Below are 20,361 nucleotides of genomic sequence, written 5' to 3'. Positions count from 1 at the left end.
ACTAGACACTAGAAAGTTCTCTGATAGGACAGGGATGTCTCTTGGTGGCAGGGGAGCAGAAGGGATCCTTGGACAACCTCTGTCTTCTAGTCTTTCTGACCTGAGTAGAGCAGATGAGGACACAGCTTGGAGATGGGGGGGGGGCAGACCACTTCCATCAAGAACCCATCTGCCCCTCTGTGTGGAAGTGGCTAGACAAAGCTGTACCCTTGGAGGAAGATGTCCAGATGCAACAGCTCATGACCACAGTCTCAATGCCCCCTCTTGGGGAATACAGCGGTCACCATTAGTGAAAGGGAGGTCAGCCCTCACCTGTGCATACCCCAGACTGGAGACAGGGTACCAGTACCTCTCTGAAGGATGCCCACACCTCTTTGAGGCACTGGAAAAGGGGGGCTGTAGCCAGCCTGTCCCTGTCCGCTTGGGAAGTCTGTGGCCTGAGGAGGGCCCCAGGCCCCAGGCCAGATCTCTTGGTGTCTAAACCCACTCCCTTGAGATGGGTTACTTACAGATTCCACAACCCAGAAGGTCACAAAAACAAAACCACAGGCAGGTGCCAGCCAACACACTCAGAGGAAGCAGAACATCTGCCAGCGGTCAAGTTCCCCACAAGAAAGCACAGCACACTTCCTCCAGGAAAATTGCTCTGCTCTTTAATGTTCAGCCTCCACTCACTCCCAAAGCCCTGCCAAACTTGCCCAAATCAGCTACAGCTCAGCTCAGACCTGAAATACCAGGCTTACTTGTGGGGGTACCAGCACTACTGCCTGGACCAACACTAGTAGGCCAAGAAGTCAGGGAAGATGCTGTCTGCTTCGTCCTTCAGGGTCAAGCCAGGGTAGCCCACATCCACACCCCATGGCTCCAAGGGACTGTCCTGGGGGCCTGGTTCTGGATCCCCTAGGAAGCTTGACTCTGCCTTGTCCAGAGGACTGCTCCTGGCAGGGGCCCATGAAGAGACGCCACTAGCTCTGGGCTCCAAGGATCCTGGAAACAAAAGGAAACATCAGTAGGTCAGAATTGAGCTGTTGTGCAGAACCACCAACCTCCACCACTGGCACCACTCAGACCCAGAGGACCCCTGATAGAAAGGGGCACAGTGAGACAACACTGACTCAGTCCACATGCAGCCAGTTAAACATAAAAAATTGTCCACTAGGGAGTCGGGCTGTAGCGCAGCGGGTTAAGCGCAGGTGGTGCAGAGCACAAGGACCGGCATAAGGATCCTGGTTTGAACCCTGGCTCCCCACCTGCAGGGGAGTCGCTTCACAGGCGGTGAAGCAGGTCTGCAGGTGTCTGTCTTTCTCTCCCCCTCTCTGTCTTCCCTTCCTCTCTCCATTTCTCTCTGTCCTATCCAACAACGACAACAACAATAATAACTACAACAATAAAACAACAAGGGCAACAAAAGGGAATAAATAAATTAAATAAATATTTTTAAAAAATTGTCCACTGCTTGCCAAGCCATTGTGACAACCACCAGCAGAGGAAATAGAAGCCAGGGACAACAGGGTCCCCAGTGTCACATCTCCCCCCATCACAGCCACTGGCCTAGCTGTGCTAGGAAGTGTTGGGCCTCCTACTTACCCAGCCACCAGTCAGGACTGGCTGTCAGCAGAAAGGACGCCCCATCCTCCATGTCACATGCCGACAGGGACCTGAATAAGCAAGAAGACCCCAAACCTGAGTGGTCACAAGTATCCCAGGAAGGTGGCTTTCAAGCCTGAGTGCAGAGCAGGGCTCTGCCTGCCTGGGCTGACTGCTTGCCAGCCCCCATACACACCCACACCCCAGCTGCTGCGGGCCCAACAACGCAAACTCATTTACTATCAGCCACAACAGAAACCAATTAGGAAGACAGTCTGTTGTCAAAATTACAGCAGAGCCACATGGCAGAGTTGGGCTGATCCAGGCTGGACACACCCTGCAGGGGCGCAGGGGTGCTGAGGAGGTGATGCAGCATTGAGTGACAGCTCACGCACCTGGAATCCGGCATCGACAAGGCCAAGTCAGCCCCATGCCCGGCCTGGCCTGGGCAGCTGTGCATCTCTTCGCTCACCAGCGGACCCCAAGTAGGGGCTGGCCTCGGGGCCTTGGAGGGACTCAGGGGCAACAGGCAGGAAGGCTCTGTGGAAAAAACCAGTGGCAGTCAGGCCTGCCCTGGCCTGCTGTGCCTTGCATGGGGTAGGCAAGCCACCAGGAAGCTGACTAGCAGCTGGAGTAGGACACTTTTTGGAAAAGACGTATCTCAGGTCAGTCAGGAGGGGTGAAGACCTAGGACCTGCTCCTGCCATTCCCTCTACCGCCAAGGAATCCCCCAGATTGAACCCCACCCTATGCCCTGCACCTTCAGCCCTGGGGTGGCCTCAGTTACTAGAGGCCCAGCTCTGCCACCAGCTCTGTGAGCAGACGCATGGGGACCAGGGAACATGGCAAAACCTGCAAGCATCTAAGTGCTGTCACTAGTGTTCACTGTCCGAGGAGTGATAAATAGTGACTGGACATGAGCAGGAGTCACCAAAGACATCCAGGGCCTAGCTGAGGGTGGCCAGAAGAACAAAAGCCCCGTGTAGAGGAGGGAATGTTGGTGACCGTTATTTACATGATTAGCGCTCTGGCCACTCTGCATGGCACAGGAGGGACATAGGGGCACCAGGTGACAAGAAAACAGGTCTCTAGTGCCACAATGGGTCAGGGCCAGCAAGGTACTACAGGGTGGGCCTCTGGGGAGTAGCAGAAGCAAGGCAGGTTCACCCACACTCCTAGAACTACCCTTTTGGGAGACACAGGGGCCCTAGAGGACTGCTGAGATGTGGGTCCCTAGCAGTGAGAGGCCCTGAGAGATGTCAGAACAGAGACCTAGGGAGTCGGGCGGTAGCACAGCAGGTTAAAGGCACATGGCGCAAAGCGCAAGGACCAGCATAAGAATCCCAGTTTGAGCCCCCGTCTCCCCACCTGCAGGGGAGTTGCTTCACAAGCGGTGAAGCAGGGCTGCAGGTGTCTATCTTTCTCTCTCCCTATCTTCCCCTCCTCTCTCCATTTCTCTCTGTCCTATCCAACAATGATATCAACAACAACAACATCAATAACAGCAACAATAATATCTACAACAAGGGCAACAAAAGGGAATAAATGGAGCAGCAGCAGATCTGTTTCTCTCCTCTCCTCTCCTCTCCTCTCCCGGATCAACTAGGAATACCAAAGGAGACCACCTGGGACCGCAACAAGACAGGACTAGAACAACTTCAGGAACCCACCAAATCACCGGTGAGTGCAAACACGTGGCTGGTGACAGAGAGGAGCCTAGGGAGAGACTAAGTGGCTGGTAACAGTCCGACGCTCTATCAGTTGAGACACCACCTCCAGTCTGTTCCACCAACAAGGGGACAGCTGAAGGGAGGAGAGGACTCCCTGGAGACTCACCAAGTGCAACTCTGAGTCTCCATTGCTACTGCCCTCAGAATCTGGAGCAGCGGCAGGGAGGGACACCAGGGGACAGAGATCTAACCGGGAAACTCAGGAGAAGACCTATACCTCGGTGGAATAGCTGTGGGGCTGTGAAAGTCTCTTTGCATAACCACTGGACTATCTCTGCCACACCCTGCCTTATCTCTTGGTCAGGAGTCAGTGATTAAGCTAAGAACCCTACTTGTAGTTTAAAAGCCCTCGGGCTCCCATAGCCTACTGGGAAGAAAAAAGAAAAAAAAAAAAAAGAGGCTTTTAAACCACTGAGCTCCAACTCGGGGATTAAAATACTATTGAAACAACTGTTAATTTCCACCACTGTGAACCCTTTAGTTACCTTACTTAGACACAAGTCAATCCAGGCAATAGTGATCAATAATTTGAAAAGTACTGAGAGGGAACTCATAATATAATATACAAAAGGGAATAAATAAATAAATAAATATTTAAAAAAAAAAAAAAAAAGAACAGAGACCAAGAAAGGCCAGTGACTCTGAGTTGAGAATTATGGGACATCTCAGTCAGCACTGCCTCCTGCATCCTGTTTCCTACAAGAAGGGGCCCTAAGGTCAAGCTGCAGGCAAATTTGTCACAATAGGGAGCAGATAAGAAGTGGACAGATCCCAAAGCTCTTCAACAGAGAAGTGGCCCCAGGGTTCTTACTATCCCCTGTCCCCATCCCCCAACCACACACACACACACACACACACACACACACACACACACACACACACACACACTGATGCTTACCACGGTGCGGGAGTGGTCTATCCAGCACCTCAGCCACTCCCAGTGGGGCCACACTCTGGTCCATGCTCACTGGGGCACAGCTCAGGGACGCCTGCTGCCTGAACAGCACAAAGGCAGAAGGAAGAGTTCTGGTCACAGTACAAGCTTTGTTTTTGTCACCAGGCTTATTGCTTGGACTCTGTGCCTGTACAACTCCATGCTCCTGGTGACCACTTTTCCAGGTAGAGGGTAAGAGACAGAAAGAGGACTGAAGAGATAGACAGAAAGAGTAGAGAGTATCACAGTACCACTCCACAGCTCGCGAAACCTCCCTCGAGCAGGTGCTCCCATGTGGTGGCTGGGGACTTGAACCCAGATCCTGGCTCACCGTACAGTATGCAATAAAATAAGTGAGACAGCTCCTAGTTCCTGGAATCAAGAACTTTATATAAGTAATTTCATGTCCAGGTTCTAGGAAGAGATGGCTGAGAAATGTTCACAAGGGTCTGGCCCCAGGAAGGGACGTACATACACATACTAGGGGCGGAGAATCCCCAGCCCTGACACCTGAAGCTTCAGAAGCCTTGACCTGAGGCCCAGACAGGCACTGTCCCCTCCCACAGAGCATGAGGTCAGGCTCCTGTCAGCAGTAACCAGGCCACAAGAGAAAGACAACAGAAAGGCAGGCGAGATAGCTCACTTGGGCAGTACGCTTGCTTCATCATGGGCATGGCTTAGGCTTGAGCCCAGTTTTCACTGAACTGAGGGAAACGCTGGTGCTATGGTGTCTTTCTGTTTGTCTCTTCATCTCTGCTCCTGTCTTTCTATCTGAGAAAGTTAGCCTGGAGCAGTAGAGTCCCAGTGATAAACAAAGGAAAAAAGAGGTGAGGGAGAAAAAGAGCAGGGTAGTGGTGCACCCAGTAGAATGCACACATCACCATGCTTTACGGCCCAAGTTCAAGTCCCCACTCCTCTCCAGTAGGAGAGAAACGTCATGAGCAGTGCAGGTGTCTCTCTTTCTCTTCCTTTTCTATCTGTCTCATCCTAAAAAAAAAAAAAAACTGGAAATGGTGGAGGGGAGCCAGGCGGTGTTGTACCTGGTAAAGTGCACATTACATTACATAAGGACCTGAGTTCAAGGCCCCTGGTCCGTCCCCTGCAGCGGGAGAAGCTTTGTGAGTGGTGAAACAGTGCTGCAAGTGTTTCTCTCCCTATCTCTCCTTCCTAATCTGTCTCTATCCAAATAAGTAAAGAAAATTAAAATATTTTAAAAATAAAAATGGTTGCGATATGGTGGTCCGGGAGGTGGCACTGTGGATAGAGCATCAGACTCTCAAGCATGGGGTCTTGAGTTCAATCCCCGGCAGCACATGTACCAGGGTGATGCATGGTTCTTTCTCTCTCCTTGTATGTCTCTCATTAACAAACAAAATCTTTGAAAAAAATGGTGGAGATATGCAGGTACTGAGCCCCAGATAAACCTAGTGTCAAAAGAGAGAAAAGGAGACAGCCCTAAGTTCCACCAGGGTTCCCACACACTGACCACATGCTGTCTGGTGCCAGCCATCTTCATCCTGGTTCAGTACAGTTTGCATAGTTGCCCGGGACCCCTAAGATCAAGCCGGACCTACCCCCATAACATGCCCAGGGGTCTGTATATGGTCCCATGGACACTTTGGGCCCCAGAGGACACTAACATAGAAATGCCAGATGCCCCCATGTCCGGGTCTGATGCACCAGCGGCTGTCTGACTGGCCAGGACCAGCTGCAAAATGTCTTTCTGCCACCTGTGCCACGTCTCCTTGGAGGGACCCAGGACCTGTGTAGAAATAAAGCTGTGAAAGGTGGCAGTGGGGAGTCAAGTGGGGAGCCCTAAACCCCACCCCAGACAGCAGCTGCAGTCCCAATTTGAGCACAGAGTTGGGATGTGGCAAAGGAGGTTTGGTAGGAAAGTCACCCAGACCCCTGAGGTAACAGGCCCCCCGGGTGCACTGGCCTTGGCACTCAGAGCTGGGGGCGGGGACGGGGAGAAAGGAACAAAGCTGGAGCATTATTTCTGCAGGTGAACAAGCAGAATGTGTGTAAATGGGGAGTATGCCCCCCCCACACACACAGAGACCACATGGGGCAGGGCCAGTGGAGGTGGAGGTGGAGGAGGACGCAGGCGGCCCAGGACTCACCGTGTGCTGCTCGCGGCCGGGCGCCAGGGAGCCTGCGAGCCGCAGGAACTGCACCGCCATCTCCAGCACCGACGCCATGTCCTCCCGCCGGCCCTCGAAGCGGGGCAGCAGGACCCGCAGGCGGTCGCAGCTCAGGGAGATTCGCTTCCTGTTTCCCCCGACAAGAAAGATGAAGTGGGGCGCAGTGGTGACCTCTAACCCCTGACTCCCCCGTGAGGACAGGCCACTGGTCTGCCCCCCCCTGCCCACCTGCGTTCCCTCTCGCTCAGCACGTTCCGTGGGAGGCAGGAGTCCGCCTGAGCCTGGCCGGGGGCCTCACAGAAGGACGGGGCGCCATATGGGGAAAAACCGCTGCTGGGAAGATGCAAAAGCACCTGTGAACCCCAGAAACGCCGCCAGAGCCCCAACTGCTTGGTGGTGGGCCTGACCCGCCAGGGACCAAACACTCGGTCCATGTGAACTGAAGCACAAGCCCAGAACCCGAGTGCACCCCTCGGCTGAGGCCGAGCCACTGAGCGCCTCCCTGCCGCCCCCCACGCAACCCATCACCTGTGCTCCCCGGGGGGAGCCCCAGCCTCGCGTGCCCGGGACGCCATGAGCGCGCGCAGCAGCAGGAAGACGCGCAGGCCCAATGGAGCCCATGCGCAGCCCGCCCCTCACATGCGCATGCGCACCTCATGCATTCCCGCCATCCCCGCCTTGGTCGTGTGCCTGGTGCCCCGCCCTCCTGCGCACCTGGCTCTTGCACACATACCCGGGTCCGGAAGTTACCAGAAAGTGGCGGCAGGGTCCATTCACCCAGGCCTAGCCAAGGGTAGCAGGCCTAGAGCCGCCTCTGCCCCACCCCACCTATGGTGGGCTCTTATCTCCCTTATCTGACACCCATGAGTGCCCCTCTGGTTAGGGGCTCTGCCCTCAGGGAGCTTATGACTGTAACTGAAATCAATGACAGCTAAGGGAGGGTGCATTTTACATGATAGCATGGGACCTCAGCTAAAGCAGAAAACATGGGAACCCAGCCTGCTTGTCTGGTGGCCTGGAGTAACTGGAGAGCAGCAGGTCCCCAGTGTCGCAGGAGAAGCTGTCCTGACAGTTGAAGGGTGAGGACTCCAGATGTGGTGGACAATATGAAGAGCACAGAAGTATGGCTGTCAAGCAGGAGTGGAGTCAGGAACCCTGCTGGGCTCGCTGAGGTCCAGGAAGTGGGTGACAGGAGTGACCAGGCTGGCCTGAGAATTGCTCAGCTGAACTCCACTTAGCCTGGGTGGGGGCCTGATGGAGGACTCAGAGGACACCGACCTGCTCCTCGAACCCAGCAGGTCCGGAATGTGTGTCTGCCTTTCCCCAAATGCTCTTCTCTTCCAAGGCACCCCACCCAAAAGCCTGAGGCACTGCAGCACCCCCAGCCCCATTCACCCGCCCAGGCTTCCCCCAGGGCACAGCATACCTGAACTTCCCATCCTCTTCCCTGAAGACTGGCAGGCCTCTCTGTCCCCTGTGCCCAAGAGGCTTCCCCTGCCCTCTGCCCACCCTGGGTCCTATTCCTTTTGCTTTGCCCTCCACAGACCTCCAGTGCTGCCTTTCCTTTGCCCAGATCTTTCCCCCAGCCACAAAGCCTCCAAGTTCAGCAGGTAGTTTGGGGCTCCCAAAGAGCCACATTTCTCTCTTCCCCACATATTTCATATGAGTGGGCTTTGGTCTGTCTGCTCTTTTTTCAGTCCCCAGTGGCCAGTGCTGGACATTCAGGGATCAATCAGTAAGTATTGTGGGGGAGGTAGTGAAGCAGTAATGCACCAAACTTGCATACCCGATGCTCAACACCATCCCCTCCCCATGCCCCCAGAGATACTAGGTTCAATCCCCAGCACCACCATATGCTAGAGCTGAGCAGAGCTTTGGTCTTTCTCAGTTTCTTTTTCTTTCCCATTAAAACACATTTTTCCATTTAGAAAGTGTTGTAGGAAGGTGGGCCTTTAATGGAAGGAGAGGCCAGATCAGCTGCTGAGATTCCTTCAGTTGGGGGGGGTTGTCTCCTGTGGGTTGTGCTGGGCACTGCCAGGGGAGTTCACAAGGGAGGTGAAGCAAGAGGAAGCTGACCGCCCCTGAATGTTGGGCAGGGAGCCCTGTGCATGTGTGTGCACAATGGCACACATGTATGCATAAAGACACATGTATGTATATATATATATATATATATATATATTCACCCATGTGTATGTGTGTGTGTTGGACACATCCCTAATCCATGATCAATCTATCAAAGCCTGACTCTCCAGGCTCCTTGGACATTTTGAAGCAAATATGAAGGACTGGGGGTGCATTGTAAGCAAGGAACTGTCTCTTAGCCAAAAGGAACAGCTCTCAACCTTCCAGGTACATGATAAGCCATGTGGACTCCCAAAAAGAGAAGAACAGTGTCCTGGGACCACAGGAGGGCCAGTGGCCAGGGCTGGGGCTTTGGCCATTTCTGGCAGGGGGTAGGGCTGGTAGCCTGTAGCTGGGCTCTGCTGTCCAGTATCATACATGTACTCTGAGTAACGCTCATCCCCTGGCTCAGTGCAGTGGACACGGTCTGCTCACTGTGGTATGTGACATCACTTCTTCTTCTTCTAGCATTTGCCCTTTTTCCATAGCCAGTCAGCAGCGTCAGGTTGAAAGCTGTCAGGAGCTGCTTGTTGCTGGCTTTGAAAGTGACTGGGATCCATGTGGATTCAGTCGGCTAGAAAGGATCGTCAGTTTCCCCAATGAATGGGTACTCACGGGATGCACCACGAGAAGGTCGATCCAATGCATCCCGTGACATCACTAAGATTCTATGAAAGAGATGTCCTGAAGATCACAGAATCACATTGTCCTGGGGGGGACTGTGGGCATCCAGATGGCCATCACACATATGAAGGCCTGCTCCAACTTCAGTCCACACAGGTAACAGCTAGACCTCATTCCGTGAGGCCAGAGGTCAGACCACCTACGTCATTTCCCTTTCCCTTCTGTGAGCTATACTCCTCCCTCCCTCTCTCTGGATTTCTGCAGCTTTGACTTTCAAACTAGTTTGTTTGCCATTTGACTATCCAGGCTTTCTCTCTCTCTCTGTCATCTCCTCTCCTGTCCCCTTATTAGGAGCACCTTGGTTTGACTTTAACACAGAGACTTTGGCAGCTCTATTCTTCTTCTCTTTCTGGTATCCTTGGTGGGTGAGAGGTCTGGCTTCATACTTCTGAGGTTCTTGACAGTCATATCCTTGGGGAAGAAGGGGCTGTGAGGTGGGAGCTAAGCTGGCCACTAAGAGGCTGCAGCCAAGGGAAAAAAAAACATTTTTTCCAGTATGACCATCCCCTTCATTGAGCTTGGCTGTTGTCCATGTTCTTAGATGCTCTTGTTTGTTCTCCCTGCTCTCCATGTGATTTCTCTTGGTTGTTCTAGGGTTGTACCAAGTGCACAACAATTAGAGCTTATTCCTTTCTCTCTGGATCTCACCTTTTTTCTGTCTCAGTCACAGGCCACTGTGGCAGAATCACACAAGTTCCCAATGAGAATGGGGATGTCACCAATGTCTTACCGTAGGTATGATATTGACTGACCCTTCTGGAAGAGTGCTGTGTTGTTGGTATCAGTCAAGAATGTTTCCCTTGGGGCTGGGCAGTAGCGCAGTAGGTTAAGCGCACCGGGTGCAAAGCACAAGGACCAGCGTAAGGATCCTTGTTTGAGCCCCCAGCTCCCCACCTGCAGGGGGTCACTTCACAGGCAGTGAAGCCGGTCTGCAGGTGTCTATCTTTCTCTCCTCCTCTCTGTCTTCCCCTCCTCTCTCAATTTCTGTCTGTCCTATCCAACAACAATAACAATAACAACCACAACAAGGGCAACAAAATGGGCAAAATAGCAGGAGCAGTGGATTCATATGCTGGCACTGAGCCCCAGCAATAATCCTGGAAGCAAAAAAAAAAAAAAAAGTTTCCCTTTGTATCTACTTTGTTAATGGTTATGAGTTTTAACTAGTCTCCATGTCTACTAATACAATCATAGGAAATATCCCCTGTGATATTGGTAGAGTGAATCACTCTGGGTTTTTTCCTTAGGTAACGCCTGTGTGTGTTTGGCATTGTGGTGCTGACTCCATAGACTAGTGCGTCCCATTTGTTAAGAGTGGACTTGGGCTACTCACTCAAGAGAGTCACAGCAAACTTACTGTTACCACGTAGGCACTGTTTTTCAGTGAAGAGCTTAATTAGTCTTGGCAAAGTAGTCTTCATTTCCCCCTACATCCTAGAAGGTGGGACCAAGGAGGCCAAATCTGATTGGAAACCACTGGGCTGGTGCCTGTGGCTGGAGTGGCCTGTCTTTGACCACTTGACCTTCTCACTTGGTACCCAAGGCTGGCAGTTCTTGTGCCTCAGGGGCTCCCCTAGACTGTAACATCTAGTGGGAAGCAAAATGCTTCTTGGAGCTAGTAGTGCAACAGGTATAGTGCATATATTGCCATTTGCAAAGACCCAGGTTCAAGTCCCTGGTGGGGGAAGCTTCACAAGTGGTAAAGCTGGTTCAGGTATCTCTCTGTCTCACTCCCTGTCTTCCTTCCTCCCTCAGTTTTTCTCTGTCCAGTCAAAAAAGAAAGAGAGAAAGAAAGAAAGACCACTGGGAACAGTAGATTCATAGTGCAGGCACTGAGCCCCTGCAATTTAAAAATATGCTTCTACATTAGACCTGCCTGGATTCCCCTTTCTGCTCTGATCTGGTCCCAGAGGGTGCCCTGAGTGGGGGTTCCCATCTTGTGTTCTGGTTGGTGAGTTCTGACTCCATGCTCAGCATTGGCACATAGCTGGCACCATGCCAACCAGGGTTGTCCCTTCCCAGATGCTGCAGGACCAGGTAATGTGATTATGTGTGTCCCAGACTGCCAAGGGGGCTGCCTTTCTCATCCTTAGTCTCTCTGACTGTATCCCCTAGGTCTTTATTCCAAACCTGAGCCCCCCGAATGGGCCTCTAGACAATCTGGCCAAAGGGTTGGCCTCCTTTGAAACCAATGCTTAGAGCCTCTGTCCACTGGAACTTGATAGGCTTCTGGGTAACCAACCACAAGTTAAAAGCAGACATCAGTCAAGCAAGCTTGTGAGTCCTAGACTGCTTTATGATCACCTGTGAAGATAGAAGCTAAAAGAATATTCATGTGCAAGATTTACCCACCTTGGACTGAAGGGCATGAGTGAGAGATATCTGGTCACTGGGGCCCTCACTGCTCCCCAGGCCTGCTAGCTCTGTGCCAGCCAGCCCAAATATCCCTAGGACCATAGTCCCCTACCCTCTCAGCCTTGTCTGTAGGTGCTGTCTTGTCCTTTAGCTCTGTCCCTTAGCTCCAGAGGTCCCCACACTTTTCCTGAGGGTGTGTGGAGACCAGGAGAGGGAAGCCTTTCTGAAACCACAGAGCAATGAATCTGTGTGTAGAAAACAGCATTTCTTCTGTGTAATCATCATCTAGAAGATTGAAAGATAGCCAGCAAGGCCCTAGGGGTTACAGAATCCTTCCAAGTCTCCCTCACGTCATACAGGGAGAAGGGACTGGGGAGGGGAGATGAGTGTACTGCCCACCCTGAACTACATTAGTCTCTGAATCAATGAGACCTCCACTGCCTACACTTCCTCATACCACTCCTTGTGACAGGGACCTCCAGGTTCAGGGAGACATGTCAGCCAGACCCTGGCCACAGGGAGCAGCTGCACAGCCGCCTTCCTCTTGCAGTGGGCAACTTGCCAGCAGGCCCTGGAGCCCTGGCCTCGGTCAACACAGTCAGCTTCATGTAGGCTGTGGGCACTGCAGGGGCCAAGGCAGGATGCCAAGGTTTGTGGGGTGTCTATTCATGACCCCATGCTCTCTCCAAAGTCAAGTTGCAGCAGCATTGTGAGGGAGGAAGGGCACATGGCAAGCTGGGGGATAGACCTCTCAATTCTATGGGGGAATTTCTTCCCAAGATCCCCCAAACAGAGTACCTACCTCAGAGCCCATCTGGGGATGCCAGTTCTGGGTCCTGGATTGAGAGAGAAAACTGAAAGGGAGGTAGGTGTTAGCCGTACCTGAAGATTGGCCTATCTTGGGGTTCCACCTATCAAGGGAGCTTCAGCAGGAAGAGGCAAAACCAAGAAAACGCAGTCCCCCAACTTCAGGCTGTGTTCCCCCCATCCCCAAGCTTCCCCACCAGCAGTGACTAAGGAAAACATGCAGCCACACTGATGCAATTAGGAAAATGTTATTTTTCAATCCCTGCCAAGTCCTCAGTATTGAACCTGTGACCTAGGAAAGCAGTGTACAGCCTCGGGCACATGGCTAACACTGTGGCTACAGCTAGCTCCCAGGAACTGTGGGACAGGGACGCCCATTTCCGCCTGCTACTCCTTGGGGGGCCAGAGACCTCAGTGGGGGGATCTTGGAATGTCCCTGCCCTTCCCAGCCTGAGAGAAAGGTTCCAGCCTGTGTGGACCTTGAGCGCTAGGTGATTGTCCCAATTGGGCTCCATCCTCCACCCTGCTGCCTTAGATGTCTATCTCACCCCTGCCCAGCTCCTGCCTCCCTCCCCAGAACAACTCCCAGGAGCCCAGAAGGTTCATTCCAGGCTCACCACATTGAAGAATCTGGGAGGGTCTGGGTTCTGGCAGGGAAGGGGCCTGGAAGTTCCCTTGCCCCAGAGACACATACACACACACACACACACACACACACACACACACACACACACACACCTAGTTGAAAATGTAGTTAACCAGGGACCAGAGGCTTCAGTTACCTGGAAGGCATGTGATACCAGAGCCAGGGCACTTCTAAAGCCAGGAATTATGGGTCAAGCATTGTCCTCTACAAATACCAATGGCTCAAGAGTCCATGTGTCCATCTGAGGCATGAGAGTGGCTGTTCCCATGGCACTGGGCTGTGTAGCACCCTTACTGATCAAGTGTCACAGGACTGTGATGGGGTTGGGGGTAGACCAAAGGTCTTTAGATCTGAAGGTAGTGCAGTCCTGGTACGCAAGTCCAGAGGACTTGGAGGGGCTGCTGGGAGCTGAAGAGTCAGACAGCTCTGCTGGCCCTGCCTCTACTTGCCAAGTGTGGGTAACCAGAGCCAAGACTCACTTGGACTTGAGGATGGGGGCAGGAGCTGTGGAAAGTGAATGTGTGAGTGCCCAGGGCTGCAGACCCACCCACCCCCTACCCAACCCCTCCCAATTCTCTCCTTGGCAGCCACCAGGTCTCTTCAATTGGGCGGTTTTGGTGGAGGTCTCTGTGGTCCCAGAGCGTCTCTGGTTGACACTGGCAAGGGACCCAGAGGGGTCTTCTCCTTCCCCGCTGAACCCCTCTCAGGATTCTGCTGACCCCAGGGAGACCAAAGATCTCCTGCTAGCTTCCTGGTCACCCTCCCCAGCCCAGCCCCCGCCCCAGGGTCTGAGCAAAGATGTGGAGCAGAGGCGAGGCGGGGTTCCCAGCCCCAAGAAAGGCTGAGCAGCCAGTTTTGGCAAAGGTTGTGTGTAAGGGGGGGTGGGGTTGGGGGAGAGCTGGAAAGCTTACAGCCCTTGCAGGGGTCCAGGGGCGGTTTGGACTCCGCTGTGACAATTGACACTCCCAGACCTCCCGAGGCCCCGAGGCCGTGGGCGTGCGCCCGCCCCTCAGGCCGGCCGGGGGTCGCGCTGACCCGAGCCGTGGCTGCGCAGGCTGAGGGGGCGCTGGCGTGTGCCCGCAGGCAGCCCGGCGCCGGGCACGGCGGCCGCGGGGACGGCGAGCGCCTGGACTCCGCCGGCTTCAGGATGAGCGACCTGGACTCGGAGGTGCTGCCCCTGCCGCCGCGGTACCGCTTCCGGGACCTGCTGCTGGGCGACCCGTCCTTCCAGAACGACGACAGGTAGGGCTGCCGTCTCGCCCTCGGCGCTGTCCGCGGTGCTGAAGGCCTGTGCTCTGGCTCTTGCCCTTGAACTTTCCCGGGATTCCGGGGAGAGAAGTTTGGGGCGACGGTGAGGGCGGGAGCAGCCCGTTCCCGGTAGGGGCCTGGGAACACCCCCCCCCCCCGAAAGAATACTCTGTGCCGAGGCGCACCCCTTCTGACAACAGTTCCCTAGGTCTGTCTGCCCAGAGTCTGCTCCCAGGCCCCTGACTACCCCGCACCACTTCAGCCCTGCTGGGGGCTCTGAGGATTTAGGGGACAAGCCAGAGCCGGAAGCTCTGGGTGGCAGAGCTGGCAGTTGGTCTGGGAGCTGGTGTCCTCCATTTATTATTCATTGAGGAGCAGTGTCCTTCAAGCCCATGCCCTAGACACTTATTTAGAGCGACAACATCTTCTGGCACCCAATTCCCTCTGGATAGGGGGAGGGGGAAGGGAGCCAAAGCCAAGTGAGCCTTTCAGTAAAGAACGGGTAGCATGAGCCTGTGGGAATTAAGTGAACGCTGAGGGGGCTGGCATGAAGCTGGGAGAAATGATGCTTCTCTCTGCTTTCTCCCCAAATAGCTGTCTTGAGTAAACACCCAGCACTTTCGCTCCAGCAGCCTCAGGGAAAGTGCACTTAGTCCTGCTAAGGAACAGGGACTCTGGGGGTGGGGGTTGGTAGTGGGGATAAGGAGTCTGAAGGCTCAGGGCTTGGTGTTGAATGCTTTCCTTGATGGTGCAAGTGCCAGACTGTGAGGGAGACTAGGGGCTGTCTACAGCTCTTACCACCACCCTCTAACACTGGGCTGGACAAGCGAATCTGCACTCCCTCCCCGCCAGCCATGTCATTATTCAAGTTAGCACGGAAAGTACTGGAAACTGTCAGGACACAAACTGAGCTCTCAGAATAACTGCTGCTGAGGCTGCAGCTGTGAAATCACACTTTGGGACAGCTCAGGTTAGGGGCTGCATCTTGGGAGCTGCTGGAGCTTCAAGAAACTGGTCTTAAATTGATCTCTTGCTAGAAAAGGGACACCCAACAGACGTCCTCCTATGAGGTTGCATTCCCAAGTAGAATCAAGGAGGCAGGAGCAGTATCCTCATCTGCTGAGAATCAAGAAATGTGAGTCTTCTTGGACATAGATGCAGTGTTTTGTCTTACTTGACTGGGTGCCATAGTAATGAATGAGTAATGAATGAAGGACACACACTCCAGGGGAAGGGTTTGGTTTAACTTACTGTGTGAGTGACATGGTGGTAGGCAAGCCAGTCCTGGCAGGGCATATGTGGCTGGGGGTTCTCCTGCCCCTCCCGCTTTGATTACAGACTGGGCCCTGGGGCCTCCCTAAGCCAAACTCTTGTCATATTCCTAAGTCATCACTAGTCTTCAGGGCCTGCTTCTCTGGAACTCAGAGTCATATCTGGGGAGATTCCAACATTGGGCAAAAAGGGCCTCCTCCCCAGGAGGGGTCCTGAGGCTTCTAGAAGCCTTAGTGAATGCCAGGGACTGTGGATGGTACCATCGGAATGGCATGCCCCTTGGTTTCCAAGAGTGGATGGGAAGGGTTCTGTGTCCTCCTGGAGGGAGCCATGCTATCTTCTTGGAATGGGGTATGGTTAACCCTGTGATTTGGGGGGGAGAATATTCCAAAGAAAAGGGAGTGTGGATTGTGCTGATCATAGCATCTGGTACCTTCATGAATTGTGCATTGTCCCCAGCATCTAAAGTAAATGTTCCCTTGCCCTGGAGGGAGACTCACCCATCAACGTAACTCCCCATGACCCCCAACCTCTGGCAACCCCAGCCTTTGTTCAGCTCAGTTCTGTTTTGACTGCATGGTCTCCAAAAAGCCAGACTGAGGGGTCTTGAGGTTGTGTGAGAATGGTGATGGGAGGTGGGGGGGGGGTCTTATGTGGCTGAGTTCTCCTGTGTATCTATGTGCACAGGTGTGAGTCTCCTAGAGAAAAGACACAGGTAAGTGCCCTGGAAGCAGCTAAGGTGGGGGTTGGTTACTTCTCACTCTAGAAGTATCTCAGGGTCTGGGGCTTACAGGTAGGGAGGGTTTTGTTGTTTTAGTCTCAAAATAGGTTTCTGGCTCCTTCCTGCTGGGGGTGGGGTTGAAAGGTGGGGGGTTTTGGAGGGTCACTGTCAGGAGAGCTTGTCTTTCTCAAACCTCCTCTGCCTAGAGGCTGTTTCTGCCAAAGCTTTTTCTGGCAGGCTCCCTCCTGACCCCACACTCTGGAATGCTCCCTCCTGACCCCACACTCTGGAATGTTCCCTCCTGTTCACAGGTGTCCTCCCAGGTCTCATTAGGCCTGGCAAGTGCAGGGAACTGTGACAAGGTTCAGGGATTTGGGGGCAGCAGGCAGAGTGGGAGAAGCTGGGATCACCTGAACCACCACTTTTAGGGTCATACACATGGCTACAGTGGGAGATACTGGAGGTTCCCTAGACTCCAGAGCACTGGTATCCCCCCTCCCTCAGCCCCATGTCCCCACTGACTCACAAAGGAAAATGAAAGAATGAGCTGTCCCCCCCACCTCATTTGTGAGGACACTCCAGTGTGTGCGGGATGGCTCCAGAAGGGTGAGAAAAGAAGGTAGAAGCTCTGACCAAGAGACTGGGGTTGAGAGGGGGCAACCGGCTGGGATCCTGGGCTCCAGGCACATGGACCAGTGGTCTGGACAGATGGCTACCCTGGGGCGGTGGCATCTCTGGTGCAGACAGCTGAGCTGTGCATGTTCTCATCTACTACATGGGGGCTCTAGAGACATGAAGCCCCCACTGTCTGCACAGAGGGGCTGCTGAGTGGGGTGTAGCTCAGGACTGTGGCCTGTGGCCCTGGGGGTCACAGCTTCCTCCTGGCTCTTATGCCCAGAGAGTCCTGTGGGCTGAGTGGAGTGCAGCTGCCTGGAAGTCCAGGCAGACATGAGCAGGTGGGCAGGGCTGTGGGGTTCCTGTTCTCTCTGGGAATGAAGCCGCAGGCATGAGTCACCGCAGCCTCACGCACTGTGGCCTTGGAGGGAGGGCGGAACTTGGCCCACGTGGGCACAGGCGGCTGCACTGCTGGGCTGGCCTATGCTGGGGACAAGGACTAGGTGGTGGCGGCAGCCAGCTAGAGCTCACATACCTGCCCGGAGCACCAGCTCTGGTAGCATGAGACCCTCACCACTGCTTGTGAATGGGGTCCTGGAATGATCAGGGATCTCACAGCTATAAGTGTGATCTCTTAGGCCAGACCGGGGCTCTAGGATCCATGTCCCCTACAACTTCCCCTGCTTTCTGCCTTAGGGACGAGAATCTTCTCAGATGCCTCCCTGGTTGGGAATGTGAGGCAGATTACCTGAGCCTCCCTGAAGGCTCAGCTGCCAGCCCTAGCTAGGCTGTGAGTTCTTTCTCCTTAGGGGGCACAACCCTACTCTGAGAGGGCAGCTGGCTGAAGCACTGACACAGATGTGAAGGGGCTTTGGTCATTGTAGTTGTCTGCCTCAGGAAAATACTATGTGGGGAAGTGGGCTCCCCAGGCCACATGGGGAGGGGCTGGATCACACATACACACACACCCCAAGGGAGGAAACAAAAAAAACTGTGGGAGCCCCTTGCTGCAGAGAAGGGCTTACAAGGCTGCCTCTCCCAATGTGTCCACACCACAGCCTGCCAGGCCTCACCTACCTTAGGGCCCCCCAAAACCACAGTTGGAGCTGCTGTAAGGCTGGAGCCAGGCCTTGGAGTCAGCACCCCTCCTCCTCTGACAGCATGGGCTGGATCTTGACCTGCTGCGAGATGATGGGCTTGAGCAACAGCAAATATTTTCTTACACAACAAATGGAGAACTGAGAAGGTCAGCAGGGCCTGTAGCCAGTGAGGGGTTGTTAGGACAGCCCCTGGGCCACTCTGGGAAGGAAATTTTTCCCACACACACATATACATGGGCTCCTCTCCAGTTAGAGGTTCAGGGAGCCTCAGAACTAGAGCTGAATGTCCAAAGAAGTGGAGGGGTGCAACTCATCAGTGGAATTTCTGCAGGAGGTACTCCTTCTACAGCCCCTTCACCTTGACTGCCCTGGGGACCAGATGTAGGATAAAGCCAGGCTCTCCAGTGAGGCAAGGCCCCCAGGCTTGAAGGCAGGATGAGTAAGGGACAACTAGGCCCTCAGCCCCCCACCCCACTATAATTGCCAATAACCCAAGAGCTAGCTTCCTGAGGCAGGGGTGTGACTGGGTGTGGGGAGGACTTGAACAGCTATGAGGTACAAAAATGCTTCTAGTACCCCAACTCTACCCAACCACCCCACCCTTATGGCAGAGGCAGTCTGGCTCAGGGCCTTAGGGAACATGTGGGAAGTGGTCCTACCCAAGCTCTTGCCACCTGGACCAGGCTGAGGGTCACCTGCCATTTTGGGCTCCACGCAGAATGGAGAATTTAAAACCAAGTACTAAGTGCTTCCGCACCCCATCTCCCTAGACAACCATTTCCCATTACTAAACTACCATATGCCTCCTGGGCTCCTCTGGGACAGACTTCTCTGTTTAAGGGAGGTGGGGGTGGGGCTGGAAGCTGGCACCCCAAGGCTTGAAGCCTCAGCCCAGCTCAGGTCTTCTCCTCTAGCCCCTGCTCCTAGCCCTGCATGTCAGCTCTGAGATCTCTGCTTTAAGAGAATAAGGAGGGACGGGCAGGGAACGCCACTGCCAGCTGCCTCATCAGGTCCTGAGTCCCTATGGGCTGTCCCCCTAGAACCAGCATTTTTGCAGCCTAATCAAATCAAGGAAAGGCCCCATGGTGCCAGCTCTGGCTGATACTGTGTGCTAAGGTGTCCCTGGGGACTGAAATTTGGGTCATAATTTTTCTGGTTGCTTTCCAGGGCTGGGCTGTTTGCCTCTATGCCCCTGCTCCCCCTCCACCTGTGTGTGTTGGAGCCTTGAGTGAACCCGGTGAACAGCAGGTGGCAGAAGGATCAGGCTATGGGCACCAAGACCTAGGGTCCACTCTACTAATACTGGCTTCCTGGCCTCACACCTCTGGAACCAGGGAACCAAGTGTCACTTGTATATCAGAGTTCTTCCATGGGGAACAGTCTAGTTCCCCTTCCCATATTTGGGATCAAGGGGAGACCTTGAATTAGTAACTAGGACACCCCCCCCAGCTTGTGCTCCCCTCCTGTTCCTGGACTGGACTGTCCAGTCTGGCTGTGTCTTTGCCTGTCAGCATCCTGGGGAATTTATGTGTCTCAAGATTTGGGTGCTCCCAGAAGACTGCAGAGCCACATAGGGACACCCAGTGAGGGGACAACACCCAGAGTGGCACCAAGACTGGGATCAGTTTCAGCCTGTTAGTTTCTGAGATGAACCAGGCCCCACAGTCACCGAGTGTCATGACCTTGTCCATTTGGAATGAAACTAGAGGAAGGCTGTATTCAGGGCACCGCAGTTCAGCTGTACCCCAAAACTATAAATATGGAGAGTAGTCATACCCAGCAGTATTCTTCTGTACCCTGTGCACTTTTGAACTGTGTTGTTAATTTGTTATTGCTGAGTCTTAGTTTTCTTAATTTAATTTAATTAATACGTTTTTTAAATTTATTTAAAAATGAGACATTAACAAAACTATAGGATAGGAGGGGTACAACTCCACACAATTCCTACCACCAGATCTCCATATCCCATCCCCTCCCCTGATAGCTTTCCCATTCTTTATCCCTCTGGGAGCATGGACCCAAGGTCATTGTGGGATGCAGAAGATGGAAGGTCTGGCTTCTGTAATTGCTTCCCCGCTGAACATGGCTGTTGACTGGTTGATCCATACTCCCAGTCTGTCTCTCTCTTTCCCTAGTAGGGTGGGGCTCTGGGGAAGTGGAGCTCCAGGACACATTAGTGGGGTCATCTGTCCAGGGAAGTCTGGTTGGCATCGTGCTGGCATCTGGAACCTGGTGGCTGAAAAGAGAGCTAACATACAAAGCCAAACCAATTGTTGAACAATTATGGACCTAAAGGCTGGAACAGTGCAGATGAAGTGTTGGGGGGTACTCACTGCAGACTATTGTGTACTTTTGCTTTCAGGTATATATTTTGCCCTAGTTTAAGGATACGTC

General features: G+C 53.6%; 2 protein-coding genes across 4 annotated transcripts in view; one reads left to right on the top strand and one right to left on the bottom strand.

Moving 5' to 3' along the window:
* Nucleotides 1–631: 631 nt before the first annotated feature.
* Nucleotides 632–6,829, bottom strand: SOHLH1 (spermatogenesis and oogenesis specific basic helix-loop-helix 1). The gene is made up of 7 exons (XM_007521524.2): nt 6,624–6,829; nt 6,375–6,522; nt 5,892–6,013; nt 4,216–4,313; nt 1,983–2,127; nt 1,588–1,658; nt 632–987 (listed from the first exon to the last, which is right to left on the bottom strand). Exons 1-7 carry the CDS (start codon nt 6,827–6,829, stop codon nt 779–781), a joined length of 999 nt encoding a protein of 332 aa, XP_007521586.2. The 3' UTR covers nt 632–778.
* Nucleotides 6,830–14,136: 7,307 nt separating this feature from the next.
* Nucleotides 14,137–20,361, top strand: part of KCNT1 (potassium sodium-activated channel subfamily T member 1) — a 41,572-nt gene continuing 35,347 nt past the window's right edge. For 2 of the 3 annotated variants that reach the window (XM_060199396.1, XM_016187442.2), the window contains exon 1: nt 14,137–14,253. In XM_060199396.1, the coding sequence (XP_060055379.1) occupies nt 14,159–14,253 (95 nt within the window). In that variant the 5' untranslated portion in view covers nt 14,137–14,158. The remainder of the gene's footprint in view (nt 14,254–20,361) is intronic. The other variant, XM_060199397.1, reaches the window with a different exon arrangement.

The sequence above is a fragment of the Erinaceus europaeus genome, chromosome 10, assembly GCF_950295315.1.
Source record: "Erinaceus europaeus chromosome 10, mEriEur2.1, whole genome shotgun sequence".
Lineage (NCBI taxonomy): Eukaryota > Metazoa > Chordata > Mammalia > Eulipotyphla > Erinaceidae > Erinaceus > Erinaceus europaeus.
Note: the sequence above shows the minus strand (reverse complement) of the source record. Positions and strands in the feature narration are given on the sequence as shown.

What these genes read in the sequence shown, in the direction of transcription:
- SOHLH1 (XM_007521524.2), bottom strand. Translation starts at nt 6,829, where the DNA reads ATGGACCGAGTGTTTGGTCCCTGGCGGGTCAGGCCCACCACCAAGCAG. An exon ending in CCGGCCGCGAGCAGCACACG is followed by an intron (nt 6,014 to 6,374) that starts GTGAGTCCTGGG and finishes ATTTCTACACAG; the next exon opens with GTCCTGGGTCCCTCCAAGGA. An exon ending in TTGTCGATGCCGGATTCCAG is followed by an intron (nt 1,659 to 1,982) that starts GTGCGTGAGCTG and finishes TTGCTTATTCAG; the next exon opens with GTCCCTGTCGGCATGTGACA.